Consider the following 27410-nt stretch of genomic DNA (forward strand, 5'->3'; position numbering starts at 1 on the left):
TTTTAAAAAGGATGTCCCTCCATATTTCCATCAACATTGTATGTGCGCTCCATGGAGATGGTCTCGCTCCAAACCATGACTTAACAAAAGCGAGCACAGTTGAATGGTTGCGTCGTCCTCTAGTGATTCCTCGTTTAATGGTTTTATGGTGAGCTTGTCACCAGCACAGAGCGCAGCAGCTCTGGTGCGTCAGCTGAGCACATCCATGCCACACACACACAAGTACACACTCTCACACCCTCACTTTCGCTTTTTGATTCCTCTCTGATTAATCGTGTTCAGAATGCACATATTAACTCTATGGAGAATCCTGAAAGAATCCGTAGCAAGCATTGTGCCTCATTATTCCTGTTAACCCCCCCAGTAGAGTGACTCTTTCATTAGAGCTGCAGATTCTTGGCCTCTGAGTGCTCCGTACATTTGTTCCAGACAGACTGCACTCAGTGAAATGATCTCATACTGAAGGACACACCTTGATATTTTCTCTTTAAGCCTATGTGCTGCAGTAATGTGTCTGGCTCATGGACACTGTCTGGGATGTGTTGTTGTGACGGTTATCTTGGTTATCTGTTTTGGAAGGACAGTTTTGGAATGTAAGACAAAGCAGCTGAGTAGAACGAGAGTGGTGTGTGTGTATATGTCTGGAAATGCATATGCAAATAAGTGTGTGCATAGACAGTGCAGTGCATATTTATTCAGATGTTACGCTGCCAGCAGGACGTTACCCAGTGCCCTTTTACGCACAGACCACATTGCAAGTACAGCCCTGCATAAACACTGTAACTCTGTTGTTACTATCACAACCAGTTGTTATATGTCCCCAAATGATACTTCCCTTTTAGATCCGTCACAGTGCACCCACATGCTTTGAATGTGCCTACGGCCTCTAGTGGCCACAGAGGCCGAGTAGCATGTTATTTCTTTTTGCAAGTGTGTTTTTCCATCAAAGCCAGAGCATCATCAGACATCAAAGAGGCAGATTGTGGGTTCCCTAGTTTCCAGGGAAGCGCTGCGGCCAAGAACCCAGTGAAGCTCGACAGAACAGCGCTCGCTTGTCCTCCCCTCTTCCCTGGCCCTTGTTTGTTTGACTCATTTGCTCCCTGACAAGTATAAAGAGCCGGCCCCCTCGTTAGGCTAACGAAGGCCACAACAACTGTTGGATTTGGGTAGCACGCTCAGCTGGCTCTGACTCATGAGAGAAGGGGTGCGGTGAGATGGGGAGGGAAGCGGAGATAGCAAGGGGAAGATAAAGGTGGTGGTGGTGGTGGTGGTGGGGGCGGCAGTCACAGAGCGACAGAAGTTGAGCAGCGACTTTGTGATATTCCCAGAACATTGCTCAGTGACCCAGTCGGCCTCAGCAGAGTGGATGGATGCTGTTTGCGACATGCTGCACAGACCCTCTCGTGGTTTGGTTTGGAGTGCATGAGCTGATTTGCTCCTTCGCTGGTCATGCGACTGAAGGACACCCCATGCTCTGCTCCTCCAAGCAAGACCTTGTTGGTGGTCCAGGATAGTGCATGAGACGCACAGTGGGAACAAGAGAGTAGGGTGGGGGGTGGGGTACATTGGTTCCGTGAAACACCAGACAGTAGTATTCGATGTAGATGAAACACATTTTTCCATCCGCTTTGTGTGTCCTGCTCTTTAAAGTAGCAGTCCCACCTGATTAAAATTGTCTCATGATGCTGCAATGCTGACTGTCTCAGGACCTCGGCACTTTGACTGGCTGCCAGCTCTGCTGCTGGGCTCGCCCAGGCTCCTACACATCCCCTCATTATGGCTGTCATGGGCCACACACTGCTGCAATACACAGACACACACATACACACATGATATACTGTGGAAGTAGAGCAATAGCTCATCCCATTTGCTGATATTTTCAGCTGCAATGTCACAAACACGTCTCAAGTGCACATAAAATAACACAATCCTTTTATATTATACTAAATTGTTTTTTTTTTTTATCGTCTAAATTTGTGAACTACATGTTAGAGTTATTAAAAACAAAGTTCATTAGTTATTTTTAGTCATTTGTTTTCTTTAGTCCTTATAGGCAAGATTCTGGACATCCATCGTGGCAACAGGCGGTTATTTTGGGCCAACATCATCAATTCTCTGTCTAAAGAATGGGGAGAGAATCATAACCAGTTATATACTGGACTTAATCCCAGAATAAAAGTTAAAACCTGTAATACTTCATACTACACATGCACAATGTTTCAATTGCATCAAAGCAGCAACACCATGGACTTTATGTAAAGATGGATGACATGATGACTCCCCAAAAGCGAAACTAAAGCCTCTTGATTTCTACCTGGTGGCTGGCTGCAGTATAAGTCACAAATTTCGTCTCCTCCGTGTTAATAGAAGGGATATAGTTGTAGAAGAAATATTTCTGTACTTTGCACTTTCTTTAAATGGCCACTAAATATTATATAACTTGTGCCCAACTTTTCAAAAGTAACAAATAACACAACTTGAAACTACATTTAGCCAATGTTTCATCTTTCATTTTCATATTAACACAACACTTTACAAGCTGCTATTAAAATATGTAGAATCAATCATTTAAAGAACAAGGAGGGTATTTAATGTTCTTTTATCTATATGTACAATGACTACATCTATTTATTTCAGAGCTTACAAAAGAGAATTTGAAGAGATCAAGTAAACAGGTAAATTAGGATTTAGTAATCATTTTTATTAAAGTAAAAAGTGAAAACCTTCCTGTAATTTATATTTTATTTTTAATAACCAGCCTAAAAAGTTTGTCGAAAACAAATCAGATGTTGGTGAACTGAGCAAACTGTCAGATGTAATTCTGTGATAACCAAAACTAACAGATGTAGCATGTTTTACTTTTTACAAAAGATAACTTTTCAACAGTTAAACCCTAGATTTTCTGGTGAAGCGACAGCTTCGGCGATGGAGCCCCTGTAGGCAGCGTCCAGCAGCAGAGGGTGTCACACCAGGAAGCCAATGCTCTGGCTGGGTGTCTGGCCGTCAGCGCAGACCCCCTGCTCTGGGTAATGGGAAGCAGTCTTCCTGCTAAATGTGGTGGAGAGAAGTAAATTACTGGGGTGCAGCTGTCGGCAGGCAGGCTGGCTGGCAGCGCGGATGGGACCAGGAGGCTGAGGGAGGTGGCACCTTCACTGCTCGCCTCCTCTCGCGGCAAGCCTGCTGTGTGCTTACTTTGCTGTGCAGAGTCCGCCTGTTCGCCACAACTGTGGTGCAGTCTGGGTCACGCTCCTCCCCTTTTTTGTCTCTGTTGTTTAAGCTCTGTCCTTCCTCTTGTTCTTGTCCATTCTTAACTCCCACATTCTTCCTCTTCTCGTCATCCATATTAACTCCCTCTCATCTCTCCCTGCCTGCCCCCACCAGCTCACCCACTCTTGGTACTCCCCCACTTCCAGCGCACGCTCCCCACCCACCACCCTGTTGCTAGGATAATGACCCCGCTGACAACTCAAACCCACGGCGGAAGCAGCTATGGACCAGCAAAAAGCTCCCAGTCTCCGACATCAATCACATCACTGGCACCTCTTGCCGGTTTAGGGCGGGTAGGGGAGATGGAGATGAAGGGGATGCTCAGCTGTCTGCAGACTGAGAGTTGACTGTATGTTCATTTATATGATATATATCCTCCACATCAGCTTTCTCTGGTACTCAACATTTTTTTATTCAGAGGTCATATAGATAGTTTCATTATTACTTTTAAGAGGAAGTTGGTCTTTACATCTTTGAGCAGCTTGAGATTATCTACCTCTACAAAATAAACAGGATCCTTTATTTATTCTTTTTTGGTTCCAGAGTGTTAGATCTTACACTGGTCATTGAGAGTTCATTGGCACTAATTTGCTCTAAATAATGTGTGTTTATTTGTTTGCCATGCAGTAACCCAGTTAACTAATCCATGGACTGCTTGTTTACCCAGGGAGAGGGGGCAAATCTCAGCCCCAGTGTGGCAGGGGGGAACTTCCCACAGTGTCTCTATGGTAATCAGCAGGTGTCACTCACCACGGAGAAGAAGTGAGGGCTTTCTTATGAGCGTGAGAAAGAGGGGCAGCCTCCACCGTGCCCCCCCATCCCCCTTACTTTTTTTTTTCTGTTGGGGTAGCGGCAACAACCGCAGTGACAGAGAGAAAGAGCGAGGGATATGGGCAAGAGACAGAGAGGGCTACATTGGAGGCCAGGGTGGCCCTTCCCCGCAACCTGTTGATGCCGCTGCCAAAGCCCTGGCAATGTCGTCCCCCATCCAGCTGCATGGAAGAGAGAGAGGCTAACAAAAGAGGGTTGGATAGGAGGGGAGGAGGGTGTTCGGAAGACATAAAGAGACATGGAAAAAAATGGAGGCCAAAGTCCCAGACAGTTTAGGATGGCATGTGCGCCTGATGTCGCCTTATATGGTCACAGCGAGATGGGGCAAATGGGTAGATTGGGTGCCCGGGCTGCACGGGAAGCCCAAATCTGAACTCTTGCAGCTCATAGTAGGGGGTTTGGTGTGGGGCGGAGTTGTGGTTGCTGGGGCTCAGTGGTGACCCCCTGCATCAGGGAGCCCCCTCTCCTCTGGAGCGGGCGGACTATGGCTCATTGAGATGCAGGGCACAGGGTGGTGGGCCACAGCTGCAGCCTACAGGCAGAGCCCGGCAGAAAAGGGCCGAAGGGATGGCGGGGGCGGCTGAGGAAAAACCAACAAAAGGCGCAGCCCCCCACCCCCCTCCTCCCTCGCTTTGGAGTTCAGATTCTCTAATCCTCAACCTCCGTCTAACCCCCCCTTCTCATCCGATTCTCACCACTCACACGCACAGTTCACGCAGTTACCACTGGCTCCCTTCCTCTCATCCCCAAGCTATGAATGGCCAGACAGGGACAAAACCCAACAGCAGCCCCCGCAGGAAGTCCAACCACTGGGTGTAGGCACTGAGAGGCGCGTTTTGTCTAACCCTCTCACTGTGTGTGCACGTGTGTGTGTTTGTGTGTGGTTTACATGGTGCCAGATGACTAAGGTGCAATACACTGTTGTCTGTGACTCTGAAAGTGTTATAAGAAGATGGCGGGACAGAACGGGGGGGGCGAGATGTAACAGAGCTGTTGGTTTGTCAGGACACTGTGGATGATGAATGCTGAATGATGTGTGTTATTAAATCCAACAAGCTACAGCAGCTGGGACCTTGGCATTCCCCGACATTGTCATGCAGAGACGGACAGAACGGAACGCTTCTCGGAAACAGCCACTAACCTCTGTCATTCTCTGTCATCTTTCTCTCTCTCTTCCTGATGTCTAAAGCATTCCACATGTTTCTTCCTTTTGTTAATTGACCCCTCAATGAGGCTGCCTCGCCAGCCCGTACTGTCAAAGCCTCTGAAACCAAGTTGACTTGCTAATGGCTTCAGCGTCAAGAGGAAGCATAAATACAAATTTGCATTGGATGTTTTTCTTGCCATTTCCTCTAGAATCAGGTGAAACTCATAGGTTAAAGTAGTTTCACAAATCTTAAAGACACATACCTGAGATAAAATGATTAAATTAAAGCTAGGGTTTGTAATCCTGGAAAAGCTGTCAAGAGCAGGCTACGCTTTAAAACTCTGCAACCGATACATCCCACCACCTCCCATCAGCGGTCAAAGCTACACCCCCAAAGCACTTTTCTGTGACTTTCTCGCTAACTTCTGGCTTTTGTCTTTGCTTCAGAGGTCTATGTCTCGTAAGTGGCGGAAGACTCCGGTCATACACAGTGAGAGCACAGGTAGGGTTTGCGCAGGCAGGTCGGTGTGTGACCGGTACACCAACTGATCATTTAATCCAGTCCAAATGAGATGATTGGTTGTGTTTATTGCAGTGCTAAGAAGTCCAGACACCGGCTTTTTATTCTTTCTATTTCAGACAATTAATTTTTATTGTTGTCTATCAGGATATGAAGAGGATTTCAACCGTGTTTCAGAAACAACTTACAAACCCTACCTTTAAATATAGTTTACCAAACAAATCTCCCAATATTAAAACCTCCCTGGGGGTTACCATTTCAGATCTCACACCAGTATTTTTACAAAATAGTGCTCATGCATATGCAAACAGACATGCTCCACCGTGTACAGCTGTGGTTGAACCTGTTCTCTCAGCGTGTGTGTTAAGGGTATAGAGGGCGTGTTGACGGCGTGCTTGAGCTGTCCACACATAGGGCCCGTGCAGCAGTTGGCAAATAAAGATGAATTCTGTTGTGTTTGGCAGCGGTTCTCCGTTCATTATTTTCCACTTTGCCCAGCGCATCCCAGACCTCAGCAGCTGCTTGTCATGTAAAGACACTCTATCAGGCCCTGACAGCTCCTCCCATACACACACGTACGCAAGCACACATTATGCATGGCTCATACACACTTCACTTGCGCTTGCACCCCCCACACGCAGTCGTACATATGTGGGGAACATATGTAGTGATCTGTCTCACTACCGCTCCACTCAGCACAACTCTTTGCACACTGTGTAGCTTTCTCATCCCCTTGAGTTCTCTCATCTCTCATCTGGTGTCAAATCAGTCTTCTCGCTCCGCCGTCCTTCCCCTAATTTGGTTGAGTTGAGTCACATGTGCGCTGTCACACTTTACATTTATTAGAAAAGCATTTGATTCAGGGACACAGATCATTTAGTGGATGCCTCCTCACAGCAGAGTGAGTCAACTCTGTTGCAGTTGAACCCGACACTTGAAGCAGGTTTTATCTTATCTAGGTTGTGGTCAGTCTGTCTGTTGGCTAGTTTCCTGTTTTGGAGAACACGTTGACATCAAAAGAGTTTAGTTTACTGGAACACAGGGTTGATGAACTGACTTAAAAGCAGAAGGCTCTCCTATGTTGTTTTGTGGCCCCATTGTCTTTTGTCAGCATTCGGCACTGTGTTTCTCACTGTACACAGGATGCATTGGAGTCTATTCTCCAAAGCGTCAAAGTCAAGTCGTATCTTCTATCAATCTATTTGGAGCTACTGTAAAGACAGGAGTTTTGAAAAATATTTAGTGAATAGATTGATTTATTATTTGTGCATAAATACCATAATAATACATTCTATGCTCACATATTATCTCCTGTTCTAGTTAATAATAAAAAAAATACAGAAAGCAAATCTGTCAGTTGTCTGTTCTTGTTTTGTTGGGGCCTATGACAGACACAGCATGGAAAATAGAACCGAATAAAAGGAGAAGAAGGGAAAATCGGTGTAAATGGGAAACTGACAAGGGTCATCTTTGTTGCTTACTCTCTAAGGGTAGACTGTTTGTGTGGGGGGGTTGATCTTCAGAGTGGTGGAGACACACACACACACACACAGACAGACAACCGGATATAGCTGCTTCCACTGTCGTCATGTGACCAGTTTGTGGTCGCAGACGAGGAAGTTGCAGTGTCTAGAAAGAGCAGGCTCTTGCTAAGAATTTAAGTTGCAGATGTGGATTTACACATCTGTGGCTGCCATTTACTTTCAGAGATGTGTGTTGAAAAGCCAAACTTCACACAAACAATTTAGCCTTTTTTACAACCACATGTGAAAAGTGTGTTTATATCACAGTGGGGATGAAACGGTTAACAGTTTCAGGCTTTAATAACGGTGGTGATTTCGTTGATACTGTAACAGCACGAGCTGTGTGTGCTCTGACTCTAGCTAGCAATTGTTAACTCCCACTGTCGCCACATCGTGAACCTTGTTTACATATGGTTGTAGTGTTCTTACATGGCTGATTCTTTGTTAATAATGGTTATTTTGCATATTTGATTTGCTTCTCTAAAGATTAATTTGGACCTGACTTACAGGAAGTTTTCATTGTAAAATAAAAAGCTTCTTTACTGTTATGGTTGGACATTTAATATGGTGTTGTAGTATTATTTTGATTGATGTTAAATATGTTATTTGAATATAAAACAAAAAATGATTTAGTTGGTAGTTTTTCAACATTTTCAGCACATTTTATAGATACCATGGTAGTGATGATCTATCTGATCCTATGAAATGTCTCTGGTGACAATACTCTCCACCGGTGAGACGAGAAACTTCAGTTTTGGTGTTCACACTGGAGCCCTTTGTGTGATGTCATGGTGTCAGGTAGGGGGCTCATTATACTGCCTCTGCATTGTGAACATACTGTCCTTTAGTGTGTGCTGGCATGAACTATAGCTGGGGGATATGGGTCAGCCAAAACCTGACCACAGAGGGAGGCACCAGCTGGGGCCAGGCTGAGGAGAACAAGGCTCAGTTTGTAGACTTTCTAGCTTCACCCGGAAGGATTCATTTTTGATTGTGTCAAACAGGCTGTTGGTTTAGTTCCTACCTTGCTGCTTATGACTGCATTTGCTCTTCTTCATTCAAATGTCTAAAAACGACCTATATCATATATTTTATCGACTTGTGTACTTACGTTATACAAACTGTTTCTAACAATGTTCAAACCCAGAGAAACCCCCAATTTTATTCAAGGCTTTAAAATCAGTCATATCCGCTTTACCCGTGGCTCTGCTCGTCTCTTCCATAACTTCCGGGGAAAACAACGTAGGAGGAAGGGAAAACACTCCGCAAGCCAGTGAGCCAGTCAGCTGTTTTTTCCTTCCACTGTTTCTGTTGGTCACTTGTAATGGATCATGATTATTCATTTGCCATTTGCAGCAAAACATGGGTAAAACTTTAATCTGTTACCTCATCAGTGAAGGTAGATTTTAACTCCCACGATCCCACGCTGCTTCACGACATCATCGAACTAAGTCTTTTGTTATTGTTTTGATCGAGAGACCCCCAATGTCCTACTTTTAAAATTAACCTCTTTTGTGCTTTGATTATTTCGTTTATAAATTAATGATGTATGGAAGCTTCCACTTTGCTGAAGTGCTGAAGTCTGGTTCTCTTGAAGGCTTGTGATAAATAAACACCATGCATGTGGATTCTCTGGAGACCAGCGTGCACGTGTGGGTGACTGATGTGGAAGTTTATTGATGAGGCTCGTAGATTTAAATGGACAAACAACTCATCACGATAATTACATTACATTGAAACAGGCGTGAGGGATATGCATCCAATGTATTGCTGCCTGTGTATTATTTCAATTAAGGTACATCCAGTTGTTGGGAGGTAGCGAGAGTGGCAATCCCACGGCTGAGGAAGTTGAGCTACTTTCTAAATGAGCTATGGTTGTGTGTGAAAATACTTAGTCTGCAAATAAGGAGATGAAAAATCTTCTCCCATGACATGATGAAAAATGTAATAACACATCAGACATCTGCTGTGGATTGAAGACTATAGTATATTGTGCTTTTGGGCAGATGTTTCCTTCTACTGTGGCAAGCGTTCCCAGCACCTTGCCAGTCACGGTAAATCAGGTATTTTTCACACTTTGGTGTTTGCTTTGGGTTTAATAACATGACGCTCTGCTGGAACAGGATGTACAAACAGCCTGGTTCATGCTGCTGCTGTGTGTGGTCAAGTTTGCCAGAATGAGGAGGCTCTTCTAAAGCGTCCTTTTCTTCTTGCCTTTTTTATCTTGACTGAGAAAAGCCATATGGAGGATGTCCCATTAGAGAGCAGGAAGGGGAAGTTCATAATTTTGATGTGTCTGGACTGACAAATATTGAAAAGTGACAATATAAAACATTTGCCATCACTTTAAATATTTTATAGTAACATAAACTAAGCTGCTGTTTGGTCAGACTGATCTGTGACCAGTTTCATCAGTCACAAGTGAATGTTTGAGGGAGGGTAACAGAAGCTCATATTGACACCTCTCCCCTACACACACATCACACACACATCACACTTCTGTGTTGGAGGAAATGGGGCAATTAAGGACAGCTTGCCACAACTCTGCATGGGGTTAATATGCAGCTCCGTGATTAAAAATAAATTACACTTTTCCTGTATAAATATTCAAGTCCCACTCCGCTGTGTGCCACTGCCTTGTTATGGTATGTAAGCTATTTTTTTCTACCCCCGTCTGCACAACATCTGGCGCAGCATTTCCTGAAGCATCACCGGAATAAATTGGGTTTCGTCTGCCGAGGAGACTTTTATTTGTGTGATGCTGGTTTGTTTAAGTGAACGGGACGGACATGCGTGGCTTGAGGTTATGGGTGTTGTCTGGAAAATGGGAAATTGTGGAAAGTTTTATTGGAAAAAATCGATGCAACTTTGGCAAACATGATGGTGGTGGTACAAAATAATTGATAGGGAAGAGACAGAGAAGCGGTTGTGGTGGATAAAACTACATGTACAGTTCTAGCATCTGTATTGTAAAAGGGACCTCAACCAAATACTCCTGCATAAATGGAAAATAGTGTTATAAAGCCTTTTATAGCACCAGCTGTGTGAAGTCTGATAAATTGGTCTCAAGTGGTGTCACTTGAGTCAGCATTGCTCGGGGCTGAAAACTACAAGCTGAAAATTAGAAGAAAAATCTGTGCGTGTGGAATTAGAAAAAGTCAGCCTTTATTTAGGGGGCAGTGCAAGTATGAAATGGGGAGATAGAATGGGGGAAGAGACGCAGCAAAGGACTGGGTTGAAACCAAACCTGTGCAGGAGGAGTCAAGCCTCTGTAGTTAATCAGACTTTTATAGTCTGCTCCTCATCTGTGCTTGAGGCTAAATAAGCCGTTAAAAGGGTATAAGCGTGTTTTTAAAAAAAGCACAGCCAAGGACAGTATTTGGAGCCAGAGTCTGTGCAGTAAGGATGAGGATATGGAATGGAGATCCCACCAATGCGTGCATTTGACCCATCCTGAGCCAGTCTCAGCTGCCAGTCACCCTATTTTAAGAACTACCTAAAATGACAGAAACTTATTTGGCATATAGTTTGTGAGTAACCTAGACACCAGGTTTTAACAAGGAACAATAATTTGTAGAATTAAGAAAAACACATTTCAGATTCTACTGCTTTTTTTTAAATTTCATTTTTGGTCTCTAGTTCAACGATGTGACAGAAAGATGATGCTTAATTGTTGTTACACCTTTTAATCTGACAAAATATTATGTTTGTTTGTTTTTTCTACAGCAGACATTTTTTTTAAGCAGAACTTTTTCCCAGCAACTTTCACTGACCTGGATCTTAAATTTGAATTTACCAGTTCAAGGCAACGTTCTGAGAAAGTTTTCAGACAGTTTGAATGTTCCCCGAGAGTCTACTTTTGCAAGTGGCTGCTGCGAAGGGGAACAGACCAGTAGAGAGAAAGGGTCCAGACTCCGACTAAAACAACCATTTGTCGTGCAGCTGACCTACACTAACAGAGACGATGACAAGATGGTCATTTTAGGGAGCGCCACTTAACAGCTTAGTAATTAGACTGTAGGAAATGGATTGCAGCTCTGGGAATTAACACAGAAAGTAATGGAACGACACTGCTTAACTATTAATCATGAAACTACAATATAAACAAAGCAGTTGTGCATCGGTGTGAGGTCTCTCAATTACTGTGTCACGAGTTGTTTAATTTTGCCTCCCTTATCTCATTGTTTCTCAATCTCTTTCTCATATCAGGAGAATACATCAAGACCTGGAGGCCAAGGTATTTTCTCTTGAAGAGCGATGGTACGTTCATTGGCTACAAAGAGCGACCGCAAGATGTTGACCAGCTGGAAACACCCTTAAATAACTTCTCTGTAGCACGTGAGTATCTGCTTTGAAGAAACTTTTCCCCCTCCTGTTTCTTGGCAGCTTGCACTCTTGTTTTGTTTGCTGTGTTCTGGTTTTAAATGCATTAACAAATATGTTCACCTGCTTGTTTAGATTTTGTATGCCTCCTGCATCATTATTACCAGAATTACAAAAGTCATGCCAAGTATGGATGTGAATCACCTCTAATATTATTTTGTCACTTTATTAATTTGTCACTATGAATGAATAAGAATAGGGACATTAGCAAAGTTATAGTTTCATCTCAGCAGCATCACTGTGAGTTTCTTTTAGCACTGCTCTAAGGCAAAGTAAGATCTCAGTGTCCTGACATTAATATACTTGAATGCCATCTTTCTTAGTATAGCCCTTTTCAGAAATTAACTCTATACAATAATTTGTACTCAGTTCCACAAAATGTCTTCAATCAAATGTTAGAAATGTCATCACCATGCCCTCTAGCTTGCGGTGAATTGTGCAGAGGATTATGTGAAGTTCAGTGGGGGTCTGAAAGCAGCTTCAGTCTTCCCCAAACTCTCTGTTTCTGCACTGGGAGAAAAAATGCCCAGAGCAGCCGTGCCCACTCTGTCTTCACATCCGACAAAGTTGCTATGATAAGCTGTGCAGATGACTGAACACAACAATTAGACGGCATACTGTTTTGTTTAACAAAACGTTTCCTCCCCGACACTCTTGAGTTATCGTGGTTATTAGCCGCCTCATTTCAAGTATTCATCTGGGCTGCGTTCTGAGCCTCTGTGCCTCCATCAGCAGTGGCTTTGGGTTCTTGTCACCACTACAACCCCGCCACAGAGGACGCACATGGTGCGTCAGCCACTGACGGAGCCACTGCAGCTGGATTACATATTCACCCACAATGGAGCCATGTTGGATCTCAGTGGTGGTCCACTTGCCTGTCCTCCATCTATCAGACAGAGGCCATTCTGTGTCACGTTCTGACATATTTGCTGACATGTTTCATTTGGGAACAGATGTTAATGCGAAGGAGGTGCAGATGGAAATCTCTGCTTTCTAAATTCAGCTATTAGACTGCTGTGAGGAATTGCTTCACGAAACTGCTTCCTCGACAATTATTTCATGAGAAAAGTAAGATGATAAAAAATTGTAGTTTTTTTATGTTATATCAAAAAGGAAAAGTAAAACTTTGTAAAAAAAAAAAAAAGTGTGCCTTAAATCATTTGCAGGCTTTGCGAGTTTAATCATTATGTATTATTGTAAATCATTTTTTTAAATATAGTTTTATTTAGACATTATGTTTAAGCATTTTTGATATTTATTTAACATGACACAGATTTGAAATCATTATTAAAAACTCATATTAGCAGATGTTTTGTTTTAAAGAAGATGACAAGTTAAGGATCAGAGTTGTTTTCCTCCACCAAAGTGCACCTGTTCTTTTCCAAATTGGCCGACAGTGTCTGTTAGGGTGGCGATAAAGATAAATGGCTATAACTGTGGGTCTGTCTCTCCCTCTGCTTCCCTACACACTGGTCTTTCTCCCCCCCCTCCTGCCCTCCCCGGCTGTGGTCAGAGTGCCAGCTGATGAAGACGGAACGGCCCAAGCCCAACACATTTATCATCCGCTGCCTGCAGTGGACCACTGTCATCGAGCGCACCTTCCACGTGGAGACCCCTGAGGAGAGGCAAGCGAGGAGCACACACCTCTCAGCTCACAGAGCAGCAAAAACACAAATCATTTACACTTTCCTGTTGCTACAGAACAGTTAAGCATTTTAAGAGATTATCTTTTTTTTCCTAACATGTCGGCTTACACGGACAAACGTACATATTGAATCATTGTTATGCACTCGCACAAGGTCTACCGGCTATTGGCAGAACTCACACACTTGAAATTGCCTTCCTGTTGATAAGAAGACAATTATGTGATTGGGCTGTGGGGCTTGCATGATGGCAAATGGGCCGATGTAATCTTTTTTTCTTCTGCTGCCCGTGTCTCCCTCAGGGAAGAATGGACGAAAGCCATCCAGACAGTGGCTGAGGGTCTACAGAAACAAGAGGAGGAGATGATGGACTCCTCTCCAGACCCCATGGACATGGAGGTCTACCTTACCAAACCTAGACTAAAAGTGGTAAGGACCAATCATGCTTTCCTCTTTGTGAACTAAGTTATCCTCACACCGAAGCTGTTTTCAAACACACTTGTTTTTTTTTCAGGGTTTGTCTTTTACATGTGAAAAACTTTGCAGCATTTTTCGCACATTTTCATTTGGGGGCTGGCAGGAAAAGTTTACAACTAAATCAGACTTTTGCGTTCTCACATACAGCCCCTCCGGGAAATTTTCCGGAAAGTGTCCAGACTTCACTACAGGTCTAAAAACAGCTGGACACATTTTATGTGTCTTTTTATTACCATAAATCACAGACTCCAACACCTTTATTCCTCCTCTCTCTGAGGATGTCCTTCTCCCCCAGGTTGAGCATTTATCTTCTCTGCCACCCTACTCCGCTTTATTTGCATTTAAACCACTTCAGCCCACCAACTACCTTCTCCTTTTCCAACATCATCCGTGGGTGGCTTAGCACCAGATAGCGTGTCCGCCGGGTTTCGCAACCCCCACACGTGTCATGACATAAAGTTCCAAGGCCACTGGATTGGATGTCCCTCGCACAACCATTTTCAACATTCTCCTGAGTGCCAGGGTCAGAGGTTAACTGAGACACAACCACATATAGGCCAAACCATTAGAGGAATGGAAATTGCATGGTGGGTGAAATAGTGCCTTAAACGCTTTTGTGTTGTCAGTCAGATTGTGTGTCGTGGCTACTTAGAGGATGAGGTTTGGTTATGCTTCTGTTTGTAACCAGATGCCACTTTCTTTCCTCTTGCCTTCCAGACTATGCACGACTTTGAATACCTCAAACTCCTGGGAAAAGGCACTTTTGGCAAAGTTATCCTGGTAAAGGAGAAGGCCACAGGACGCTACTACGCCATGAAGATCCTAAAGAAGGAAGTGATCGTAGCAAAAGTGAGTGGAGGCCATTGAGCAAGTGAAACACTATTGGGAAGGGGGCGTCAGTGGTGCTGTGACTAAATCTTTAGCCATTGTGGGAGTTGTACAAACACTGTGTGGCTTTTTTTTTCTAGGATGAAGTGGCGCACACTCTCACAGAGAACAGAGTCCTCCAGAATTCAAAGCATCCGTTCTTGACAGTAAGGAGCTCATCCATATACCTAAACCAAGCCTTATTCTAACTCAATCCTCTGTAGCCTCTTCAATACAACCCAGCAGCATACTTTAAGAATTTTAAAAGGCATTTTCACCAGGAATGTTGTGAAGAGCTGTTCTTACAAAGGCACTCTGCAACACTGGACGTTCTTTTCTATCTGTTAACCCTTACTCTAAGTCTTGAATTGAAAAGCTCCTCCGAAGTGGTGGGTGGAAGCAACACATAATGCAATGTGCTCAGTGCAATGGAGTGGACCCGTGTTTGCAACACAGCAGTTGTTAAAAAGCCTCAGCACACTGGACACACTGTGCTGAAGTTTTCATATTTCTCTTTTCATTTGATGGTTGTGTTGAATTTCTTGCTAAAAGTGTAAAACGATGCTTAATTCACTGTTGTAAATATAAGTAGCGATCTGAGCACACACATGCATTTTTTAAAAAGCTGTCGAAGAAGAAACAAGCATCTTCTGAGGCCAAAGAATCATGTCGATGACAAGTTATTTGGGGTCTGCCAGTAAACATTTGTACATTCACCGCAATCAGTAGAACTGTAGCATACAAGCTAACACAGCAAGCAAGTAGCTGACGCAGTTATCAATGTCCGAGCATGATGTGTCTCAAATCACATGGAATTATTTGGCTAAACCTCTATCAAATTGGAATTTCCTGGCTTCGAGGGGTGTAACGGTACGTGTATCCGAACCGCTAATTTCCCGTACAGGCCTTTCAGTTCAGTACGCACGTGTATCGAACGAATGCACCGAGTCCACGTCTGGAACTTATTTGCATGGGTCTCAAATTCGATTGACAACTTTAGCAAAGGACCGGATGTGCTGTCGGCTCGCGGTCATACTGACCACAGACAAACAGGAGTGTGAAGACCCTCCTTCATCATTTAAGTCTCCTGTGTGGGAACACTTCAGTGTTGCAGTCACTATAATGATGACGGACAAAGACAAGTGGATTGCACAGAAGCCGTTGGCCGACATTGCGCAACTGCTGTCAAACATGTAGCTGGTAGCACATCAAACATGCCGACCTGTTTGAAACCAGAGTGATGTCCTCTAACATTGGAAATAACACTAACATTAGTGGGACAAGGAACAAAGTTCTGTGTAAAGCAATAACCAGCGATATGCGACCGCTCTCTGTTGTTGAGAAGGCAGGGTTCAAACACACACTGAAAGTTATTCATTATAAAGTTCCCTCACATTCTCATTTCAGCCAGCAATTCGTACCAGCCCTTTATACACCTCTATCCCTAGCGTAAGAGTGTTCTCCACAGAGGACACATTGTCAGTACCAGCAGGGCATCAAACCCTCTCTTCAAACTATGGTAGTAGTTAATTATTTTTAAAGAAAGAAAAAAAACCAATGATATATTTAATAATGATAATCATACTCTACAGTAATGGTGCAGTTTAAGTACAGTTCATTAATTAATTAATGTTTTTTGTTATTTAACTTTGTAAAAATTACTTAGGTAAGAAAGACACAGCCATACTTAACCAGGGTTGAATAAAGAGATCAGTTTAAACCGTGGTTTTTGTGTACCGTTACATCCCTTCTATCTTCTGATGATAAACTAACGAGTCGACAACTTGACTTACACAGCAAAACGTCAAATGAGCAGATCAGCACAACATAGCAAACAAGACAAAGTTGCCGTTAGCTCCGTTATTCCTTCTTTTCCATTTTCTTACTCGCTAACTTTCTCTTTTCCTCCTCTTTATTTGCTCCAACAATGTCCTCTTCAGTTTCCTCAGAGATTCTGCCATGATGTCCGCACTGCGAATGGCAAGCTAGTGTTACTCATAGCTAGCTAGTGTGTGAATTATGCTTCGTATTGGTCATATTGTTTCAGCACGGTACACCAGAGTTGCATAGTGCAGCTCCAGCTGTCCAGGGAGTGCTCTAACAAAGACACATATGCCATTCTCCCTTTTATTTGTGTACCATCAAATGAAGCTGTGATTTCAAGGTGTGAAAACTACCTATAGTGTTGCTTTAAAGGACATCTTAATCTTGACTGCTGGAAACATCACCATGTTCCACTTAAAACAATTTTTTTTCTGTCGACAGGGACTGAAATACTCCTTCCAGACACATGACCGCCTGTGCTTTGTCATGGAGTATGCAAACGGTGGCGAGGTAAATCATTTTAACCATTACCACATTTGCACATGTAGGTATCTGCAAATACTCTTGAATAAACCCTCTTTCTCTCTTCATTTGTCCTCTTTATCCTTATTGTCAATCTCCCCTGTTTTCTCTCTCTCCAGCTTTTCTTCCACTTGTCAAGAGACCGGGTATTCTCGGAGGAGCGGGCACGGTTTTACGGTGCAGAGATAGTGTCGGCGCTGGACTACCTTCATTCTGAAAGAAACGTGGTCTATCGAGATCTAAAGGTAGAAGGGATATTCTCTCATCCTCGCTGTCAGCCTCTTTTGCTGCTGCACCTCCCAACACACACTCAACCTTAAACAAACATCACACACACACACACACACACACACACACACACACACACACACACACTTCATTTCTCCCCTGGCAGGATATAAATAGGGTTTGCCTCCATCCAAAGCAGTTGCAGTGGCCAGGTCTTATTGATCTGCTTCCCCCAGATCGGTCTCCAGACCTCACTGCAGCTGGAGGGAGGCTCGGTCCGGACAAGTCTAACTGCAGTTAGGCAGAAATAACCACTGGCCCTCTTCAAACAGATCGCCAAGGCCTCCCTTTATAGTACGCATACAGTGTTGTCAGGGGGAGAGGTATTTGTGATTGACGTCATGTTATAAGCTGGCAGTTAAACACTATTAGTTAACTGATAGAAAATGATATCAACATCTGCCAAGCATCAGAGAATAAAAGAGTTTCCAGTTTTCAGCTGCTTCTTTTTCAATATAAATCTCTTTATACTCTCATATCAAGATATCAAAGATGGCTGCTGCAGACTGCTAGGGCATGATTGGTTTTAGGGGGACTATAGGGGGTTATCAGTGTTGCAGTGGCATCTGTGGGTCTCCTACCTCCAGCTGATAAAACTATACCAGCCAGGTCAGCACAGCACTCGCTCCCTCCCTCTGTCCCTTGGGTTTACGAGGCAGGCTCCCAGCCTGCTTGGGTTCTCCTGAAAATGCCAGGGTAGCAGGAATGGAGGATGTGCTGACTCTGGCCGGGCGCTGCTGGCCACGTGTGAGCTACAGCTGCCAGGTGACTTTAACTGAGAGAGGGGGGGGGGGCTGATATTAAAAGGCCATGCTGCCTCAAGTCATGACACTGCATGATGCACATCCTTTAGGCCATTAGGTCACTTTGCCTGTACTTAAGTTCACCAGGCAGATTTACATTTACTCATTTACTTGTGTTAATGCACATTTTTTATTTGTACATAAAGTTGAATTGCAAGAGATACAGAAGACATATAGGTTAAAAGTTTTTTACAGGGAGAAAGGTTTGCATGTCGAAAAAAGGCTGATACATTCAGACTTCTTACATATGATTGTTGTCACTCAGACACTATTAGTGCAGCAGAGAGGGGATGCAACTAATTCATGGCAGGTGTATCGCTGAGGATCCAAAGAAGTACAGTGTGTGAATACAGTGTGAATGTGACGTTGTTTGGATGAATACAAGCCACGCTCCTAGTGACAGGCACCTTTTAAGTGAACACTGCACTAATATAAAAACAGAGAAAACTCAAACTCTTCCTCAGATGGGAAGCAACAAAGTTTCATTCACTTTACCCTTGCTTTATTATTTAGAATATTATGATTACTATTATAGTTTCTTTGTAGATTTACAAATTCATATTCCCTTCTCCTCCCACAATTATTTTCTTGTCAATTCCCATTAACCACTGACTTGTTTTACATCATTCTTCTTCCTGTTTTCTTTAGCTGGAAAACCTCATGCTGGACAAAGATGGACACATAAAGATCACCGACTTTGGTCTGTGTAAGGAGGGAATCAAGGATGGTGCCACCATGAAAACATTCTGTGGGACACCAGAGTACCTCGCACCTGAGGTAACCACAGAAGTCTTTCTTTCTCTATGAGAAATAATTACATAATCCTCTCTTACATCAAAGTCAGTTCTCTGTAGGTGTGAACAGATCAGTTACAAATCAAAGGAAACAGTGATTTGCCACCTTGACCCAACAGAACAACTTAAAGGTCCCATATTCTATTGATAAGAACATAGGATATATTTGTGCTTTTAAGTAGCAAAAACCATCATGATGTAGATTTACAAGTCTCTCAGGACCTAGGCACACATGTGCGAATGCGTAGTGAATATTATGGGTCAAAGTTCAGTTGAACTCCACATGAAGCCACGCTGCATTTTCCTCTGCACAAGAAACAAATGGTTTACTCGCCCCCTCGCTTGCACTGATTGGAAGTGAAGGCTAATGTTTGCCACTGAAACATTTACATATGTGTTACAGGTTTCTTGTGCTGTTCTCTAGAGCTGTGGCATGAACAGTTCAGTCAGCCAATCAGAGGAGAGGCTAAGATCGAATTAAGAATTGTGCAGACAAACACCCATAGAAACCATTGACAGAAGTCTATTTAATATTGATTTTGTGCATTTTCGATGGATTGAGTACTTTTATATTTTAATAGTATTTGCACAGCGACCTTGTCTAGCATGTAGTGTGTGTTCTTGGACCACAGTGGATAAGAAGCATGTGGAAGAAAGGGCAGCTGTCCCAGAATGCCTTTCTAATCTCCATCTAAAGTCAAGTTAATGAGTGTGCTGCGTGCCCAGGGCAAGGCAGCCTGCTCTCGTGTTTGCTGTATGGGGATGGGTGTGGTGACTCCCTGTTGCGTGCAGGTATGACAAGTGTTGGAGTGGGCCGTGTAACACGATATTTCATTGTGAGAATGGTCGTTGTGTGTGGGTGTGAGTAAGTGTGTAAGTATTTGTACCAGCCCCTTTGCCTGTTGCCATAAAAATGTTTTCCTGAAGAAGGGTGTCCATGTTGACACAGTTGCCGCATCGTTGTTTTTAGCCTCCATTTGGAATTTTCTGTTTCGGAGAGGGAGGGGGGTTATTGGTTGGCAGCGCCTCAGGAAATGTGAGCTTTTGCCCCTCAGGGGGGTGAAAAAAGAAGAAAACAAACATTGCTTACAGCTGTTGTGTGGCACCAGGAGAGCCACAGCTCCCACTGCTGTCCAGGGGATGCTTCACCTGACCTGGGCAGAGCTAGAGCCATTGTGAGCACACAATCCCACTGCCTCATAACACATACCTGTCCTTTTCATCAGTCAGTCATCAGCACCATGCCATTAACACTGGCCTAGTATGTGAATATTTATCTCCTCACACCGGGATAACATGAAAAAAAGATGTTTATTCTCTGCACTTTTAGAAACCTTTTTTTTTTTTAAATTCCTGAGTGCTCCACCTGTCCACGCCGTGCTCTCCCTTGCCCACTCGACTGTGCTCCTCCACAGAGAAGCACAGTCGATAGCACCTCCAGCCTCGACAGCAGAGAACAGGGAGACATCAGGGGGCGTTACCATGGCAACAGGGTCGCTGGCGAGCTTCTCTATGGAGTGCGGGCCAGGCAGTGTTACAGGTTGTTCTGCAGTAAACAATGACCTTGTTGTGTGTGCTGCACAGGAATGCTGTAACGTCTGGGAATATTCCACCCAGAGCAGGGGGGAGAGAGAGGGAGAGGGAGGAGAGACCCAATCTGCGAAAAAGGCCAGACCAGTTTCCCTCTGGAGGAAGGAGTGGGACAAATTCCCTTTGTCACATTTATTAAGCAGTTACAAGAAAATCATTATGGCTGAGGGAATTGGCTTTTAGGGGATATGTAAAAAAAAAATGGAGACAGGTTTAATCCAGCCACTGAAACTGATCTGGATTCACAAGCTCGGAAGATTAATGGCTGTCAGTGTGAGCAAAAAAGTGCAGTGTACGGAGTGGAGCTCCGGAGCAGCAGCAAGTGTTTGTGCTTTTATCCTCTCCTCTCTCCTCCCTCTCTCCTCCCCCTGTGTGTGCTCCTTTGGGGCAGTGTAACAGTATTTGGGGCTGGGGCCCAGGCAGACAGGGAGACAGGCAGGGAGGCAAGCAGTCCTGGTTACGTATATGAGGGATGAGCTTGGCTCCTGCGCTCCTGGCAGCTTCACAGCTGTGGCGCTCTTCTACATATATGGGGCAGCTGCGGGCCCAGCTGTCGCACGGTGTGAATCACACGACAGCAGCGCTGGAAATAGAGCCGGCCCAGTAATCCTAGCCCCACACCGGCTTCACGTTACTCCCCCTGCCCTCCCAGTCCTCCTCCTTGATGCTCACCACTCACTGCAGCGCCAGGCCAAGTGCCCACATACACATGCACAGCTGCGTGCACATGCACACACGGTAGTTTTGTACCTTTTACGGACACGTCCATCTGTTTTCCAGGACCCTCTCTCAGCCTGTGCACTGTTGTGTCCATATCTCATTCTATTAATCCGCCCACGTCTTTTTGCCTTAGCGTCTATTTTTAGGTCTAAATTGCTTAGCATCACGCTGCTGGAGGTTTTAGAGAACAGACTGTTCCCCTTGTCTTGATTTCACCTTCAACATCCGCCTGGCAAGGTAGAATCCAGTACATGTCCCCAGAGACCTTGGGACAACTCCGCTCAGCAGCACATTAGTCATGCAACAGGTTGCACTGTTCAGTGAGCACAGCAGCAAGTTTTTCTCAGTAAGAACCGCCAAGAAAAGTCCTCCTATGGAAATGATAAGACTAAATGTTTTTCTGACTCTGGTTGTGTTCATGGAGTGGTTTGTTTCCAAGACGCCGGTGCATGTTTGTTGCCACACAGTTGCTTATTGAAGTGACGCACACCTCTGCTGCTTGTTGATCTGTGTGTGTCTATGAATGTGTGGAGAGGCCTGCGGTGATTAAATATGCAGGGCTCCAGGGGAAACTCTATCCCAGCTCCTAATGTGAGATGTGAGTCAGTGCTGGCTGTGGCTGCCTCAAAAGCCCAGACCAGTGGGGGAGAGCAGGTGATTCTGTTGGGTGGGTGGGGCACTTTAGGGTTTGTGTGTTCAGCCTAAAGAGCTGCTGTCTGCACAACGTTATACTGCCCAAACACAAGCTTAATGATTATCATATCAGCTTTTTCTTCAGCTCATTTTTGTATAAATATTACTTCAAAAATTGCATTTAGGGTTAGGGATTGTCACAACTGACATCGTCTCCTCATAGCAGGAAGGTTCCTGGTTTGAATTCTGGTTCAGCCTGGGTCTGTGTGTGGGGTTTGCATGTTCTCCCTGTGTCTGAGATGGTTTTCTGCAGGTGCTCTGGCTCCTTCCACAGTCCAAAGACATGCAGTTTGGACTTAGGTTAAATGGAAGTGTATCATAAATAATAGAACACCATTCTATTCCCCCATCAACAAAAAGTTATAGCTCAAGAGGAACCCAACTGCTGCACTGCCCAACTGCTGCACTGAATAAACTTTCACCCCCGTCCTCGTCCCCTAGGTGCTAGAAGACAACGACTACGGCCGTGCAGTAGACTGGTGGGGTCTGGGTGTGGTGATGTACGAGATGATGTGCGGCCGGCTGCCTTTCTACAACCAGGACCACGAGAAGCTGTTCGAGCTCATCCTCATGGAAGACATCCGCTTCCCACGGACGCTTGGACCCGAAGCGCGCTCTCTGCTGTCTGGCCTTCTCAAGAAAGACCCAATGCAGAGGTGAGAAACATCTGCCACTCCCTCTCCTGTAGCGAATCGCAACCCTTAGAGTCAGTGCAGTGATTAAGCTTTTTTCTTTTGTACGTGTCTTCCAGGTTAGGTGGAGGGCCTGACGATGCCAAGGAAATCATGCAGCACAAGTTCTTCGCGGGAATCGAATGGCAGGACGTTTATGAGAAGAAGGTCGGTTTCTCAAATCTTCATGTCGCCATGTTTCTCACTCATTCTCTTGTGATTGTCAGACTTCAAACTCAGATAGCCTCCGTCCCTCAGGGGATCAATAAAGTTACGTCACTCGGAGAGCCACTGCCCAGAGACGATACCGATTATCATCAGACCGACAACTGCCAAACTGAGGGACTGCGCAGATGTGCTGATATGTTTGTCTTGTCTCTTCTCCAACAGCTGGTCCCGCCATTTAAGCCCCAAGTTACCTCGGAAACAGACACGCGATATTTTGACGAGGAGTTCACAGCACAGACCATCACTATCACACCACCCGGACAAGGTAGAACCGAACTACACACACTCAGACACACAGAATATCAAACCATCAAATGGTGCTTCATAGCAACAAGACTTCATAGTCTTTGAATGTGACAGGAAAGCTGATAAATGGACTCAAGATGAATTGCCACCAAACTTGTATGATAAATGATCCCCCCTCCTCCTATGAGGCTTTGTTAAAAATGAGAGATTACACTTTCAGTTCACTCAAACAGAATGCAGACTTTTTGCAGACTATTTTTGCTACTGAACCACTAATCCCTGAAAAATGCGTACTCAATTCAGTGTCACTGAATTAGATCATAGTTATTTGGAAACCCCAAATTTTATCCTTCAATTTCAATTTTACATGAAAAGGTCAAGTTTCAGGTCCATGAGCGAAACAATTTGAACTCAGAAAGTTTTGGTTTTTCCCTCTGAACAAAAATATTCCTCTGAATGATCTTATCATGTGATTAAAGTAACCATTCTGCAGGCTTATGTAGCTCCCCTGAGAACAGTCTGCCCTCTACTGGAGAGCCAGCGCCACAAACCTCACAATGTCACAAAATGCATGTGACAGCCGCTATCTGTGTAGAATACATGGTTACAAAGAAAACAGTAAGATAGTCAAATATATTAAAAGTAGTGGACCTATGTGATATTGTTAAAATCATAATTTTATAATGACTATTTTGATATCCTTAGAAGGTTATAGAAGTCACTGTGACGAATGTGGATATGACGACCAAGCACACAAAGCACTTACTGTTTAATTCTTAGCTAAGATGGTCTATGTATGAAAAAACTGTTACAAGGAAACTGAATAAAATGCTGCTACTGTAGTTTCTAACTGGATCTAGAATTATCTAAATTAACAAGTGCTTTAATTCAGATTAGTACATATAGTTAAAACCTGTCACATCATATGTAACTTTATGTCCAACACGTGTGTTATCTCAAGGCACTTTACACAGTAACAGGAATTTAAAAGATCCAGAGTTAGTGTGCTTCGACTGGATGGGTTGACAGGAAAGAAATACCTAAGTACCTAAGATGACAAAACAAGTTATAGATATAATCATATTATTTATAATAACAGCAGCCATTATAGAATCTTTTATCAATAATCCTGATATGATTATCATTCGGAAAAAGTCTTGAGTCAGCTGAACCTGCAGAACACTAGTTAATGAAATGCAGCACTTTGATATAAGAGGGGGGGGGGACTTTATCAATATAGTCTGGAATTATACAAAAAATCAATTGAGACGTAGGTTATGAATACATTTCTGTACAATCCATTTATACAAAACACTTCAAAGTCAGTAAAACCTAATTTTGCCTGTTCTGTTAAGCTGTTCCACCTCTCACTGGTCATTTTCAGTGGTCTAATACACAGGTATATTAAAGGGAGAGATACCTAGCTGTAAGTTTTAAGGAGGAGTAGACACATGCTCTAAATTCTAACTGATTTTCCCGTCTGTCCCTAGCAGATGACAGTATGGAGTCCTTCGACAGCGAGCAGAGACCCCACTTCCCCCAGTTCTCCTACTCTGCCAGCGGGACGGCCTGAACAACTCTCAAAACATTCCTCTGGTCCCACCGTCGCCCACCCCCCCAGCCCCCCAGCCCCCTCAACCTCACCCAACAACCCGCCCGACTGCACTCTCAAAAAACACCGGGGGTCACAAACACAGCCCGGCCCACCCAGCGTTGTCTGCAGATGCCGTCGTCGGATGCAACACTTCCAGTCTGAAAGTTGTGCCATTTACAGAGGAGGAGATAAAACCAATATTACTGTCGTTATTGTGCGTGGCCTCGGAAGACCGATCCCAGAGAGAGAGAGAGTTAACACTATCCTGTATTTCCTGGTTGTTATGTTGTATACTGAGCAGGCATCCATACTCCATAATGACATGGGAAATGTAGTCATTATGCACAAATTAGGCCACTGCTATTAATTTTTGAGAAGGGCCATTTAATATCGAACATATTGAACAGTTTTAAATAGAAATAGGCATACTGTGGACCAAAAACACCATGTGAGCAGAGGGTTTGTGTGTGAGTGGGTAATTTCCTCTTTATGACTTCTGACCAATTCAAACACCATTGAAGCAGACCGAGACATTTCTGGTTCCTAACATGAATGTACCGTATCAAAATAAAGTCATCCTTTCTGCAGACTTGCATGTTTAATTCTCCTAAAGAGAGGAGAGGATTTTCTGTTTCTTTTTTTACTTTTCTACTTATCCGATGCAAAACTCTTCCAGCGGTCGGTCTGTTGTCTTATCATCACGCCGCACCTCAATGGGTCTGATCAATCAATTGTGCAATACAGTCTGATGTGAGGAACGACAGACACGCAGAGAATGCAGAGTGATTAATCATTAAGGTAGAAAGCCGGCCTGCAGTGGACGACTGTTGTTACCTGTTCAAATAACAGAGTCACTGAGAGAGACACCCCCCCCTTCACAGTTTCCAGGTCAGCATAACAAATAAATCCTCCCCCTCTTTCCCTGAATAAAGTGCTTATAGTTCCTGATGCCTTTATATCTGGACGTTCTGCTGCAGACGGGGCCGACGCTCAGAAACTCTTCTCTGGGTTTCTCCATGTACAGAACAGTATTGGGTGTTTTTATTTTTATTCTCCACCACCCAGTGCAATCGCTGCAGCCTCAGTGAGGTCACTTAAACAAAATACACTTCTTTAGGAAAACTGTGCAAACAAACTGGGCTTTACGGGGGTAAAAACACACGCACACACACACAGAGTCATCTTTTTGAGTTGCTTCTTTTCGGAGGGGATCGCCGCCCCCTTCACAAGCTTCTGAGTTTATTTATATGAGACCAGCGTTGACTAAAATGAGTTTTACTGTGCCAATGATATGCACTTTGCTGCCCTAAAATGATTGTATTTGGACTCTTTATTTGTACTTTATGGTTGGTAAAGACTAAATTAGCTTCTTTATAATGTAAATTCAAATGTGGATAAAAACAAATAAAACTTGTTTGTTTAAATGATTCTCCCCTTTTTACAGACGGCCGAGGCTAAACTGAGACTCATGGGAACTGAAACTTTTTTAAATTTTATTATTATTATTATTATTATTTCAAAGTGTACTAGGAGGTTTCCAAAAGTGCTTCAGTATTTTTTACGATGACAGATAATCATTTTTCAAAAGTGCATCATACGTTATTGAATGTAATGGTTTTTACGATTTTTGTGTTCACTTTCAATCATTTTGCAAACATCTTGTTCAGTTTTTTTTTTCAATCTGATTGTTACTTATTCCTATGCACACTCACCCTTTGCTGCCACCTTCTGAAAATAGGGAAATGCATTTTATACTTTTTATTTCAACTTTTTTGTTTTGTACCTGCCCTCCCGTTTTTTCCTGAGACTGAGGACACCAGCTTTAGTAAAACAAATAATATAAACTTTGTACACTGTTTTTACTTGTCTCTTTCAAATTGATGAAATAAAAAGGTCTTAACAATACACTGTGTACGCCCATATTTGACAAGATGTAAGTATTATCTATACCACTTAGCATGTGAGGGTCACGGGCGGAACTGGAGCCAATTCCAGCCAACATTCAGCGAGAGGTGTGGTACACATTGAGCATTATCTCAACCATAACTTACTTTATATTATTATTTAGCAGCAGAGTTAGACATAGATTTGAGTCTTACATTAACATGTTTATTAGTTTATTATACAGCGATTGCAAGGAGTGATGGGAAATAGTAATATCCGTCTGTATTATTTTTCACACAAACATTTATTTACACTTCCTCTTATTTCTTTCCTTGTTCTGGTCGCACCTTGAGAGAATTTCTTTAATTTACTTGGCCTTACAGATGAACTGGTTATAATTACTCTCAAAACTGGTTCACATGTTCATTTAGAATGATTATATTTGGGAGGTCAAAGGTCAAGGTGACCCCCTGAAACTGCACTGGTTGGCAGAGGCATACAATTGCAGGGTGTTTTTTTTAAGCAGCAATAATTTGAACTTTATTGTCTTGAGATTTTATTTGAGTTTAAGGATATAAACATGTGTGACTTGGCAATAAACTCTACATCTGTAGCCTGTACCTTTCCTCTCTGCTGCTAATGTAAGAGTCAACTTTGTTTATCTAAACCAGACTGTGATCACACCCTGCAGACAAAACACTGCTAAGCGTGTGTGAGATGTGTTCCAACACTCAGAGGCTCTGACTGTGTCTTGGCCCTGTTCTCCGCCTCTGCAGGACTGCTCAGGTCCACGTCTGGGGCCCTGCAGCTGGTCTGAGACGGGGAGAGATGTCTCCCTCGGGCCCTCGGGCAGATGGTACAGTCTCTGGAGCAGATGTTGACAGCCAGGGCTCAC

General features: G+C 43.6%; 1 protein-coding gene across 5 annotated transcripts in view; it reads left to right on the plus strand.

Moving 5' to 3' along the window:
• akt1 (v-akt murine thymoma viral oncogene homolog 1) overlaps positions 1 to 26536 on the plus strand; it is a 34571-nt gene extending 8035 nt beyond the window's left edge. For 3 of the 5 annotated variants that reach the window (XM_069535315.1, XM_020084945.2, XM_069535316.1), the window contains exons 3-14: positions 11498 to 11626; positions 13185 to 13296; positions 13617 to 13743; positions 14509 to 14640; positions 14760 to 14825; positions 16924 to 16992; positions 17124 to 17249; positions 18744 to 18872; positions 22334 to 22548; positions 22644 to 22731; positions 22954 to 23056; positions 24531 to 26536. In XM_069535315.1, coding sequence (XP_069391416.1) covers positions 11498 to 11626; positions 13185 to 13296; positions 13617 to 13743; positions 14509 to 14640; positions 14760 to 14825; positions 16924 to 16992; positions 17124 to 17249; positions 18744 to 18872; positions 22334 to 22548; positions 22644 to 22731; positions 22954 to 23056; positions 24531 to 24610 — 1376 coding nt within the window. In that variant the 3' untranslated portion in view covers positions 24611 to 26536. Of the gene's footprint in view, positions 1 to 11497; positions 11627 to 13184; positions 13297 to 13616; positions 13744 to 14508; positions 14641 to 14759; positions 14826 to 16923; positions 16993 to 17123; positions 17250 to 18743; positions 18873 to 22333; positions 22549 to 22643; positions 22732 to 22953; positions 23057 to 24527 lie in introns of all 5 variants that reach the window. The other 2 variants (XM_020084944.2, XM_020084943.2) reach the window with 1 other exon arrangement.
• The last annotated feature ends 874 nt before the right edge of the window (positions 26537 to 27410 follow it).

This window comes from Paralichthys olivaceus, chromosome 12 (genome assembly GCF_024713975.1).
Source record: "Paralichthys olivaceus isolate ysfri-2021 chromosome 12, ASM2471397v2, whole genome shotgun sequence".
NCBI classification, from domain to species: Eukaryota; Metazoa; Chordata; class Actinopteri; order Pleuronectiformes; family Paralichthyidae; genus Paralichthys; species Paralichthys olivaceus.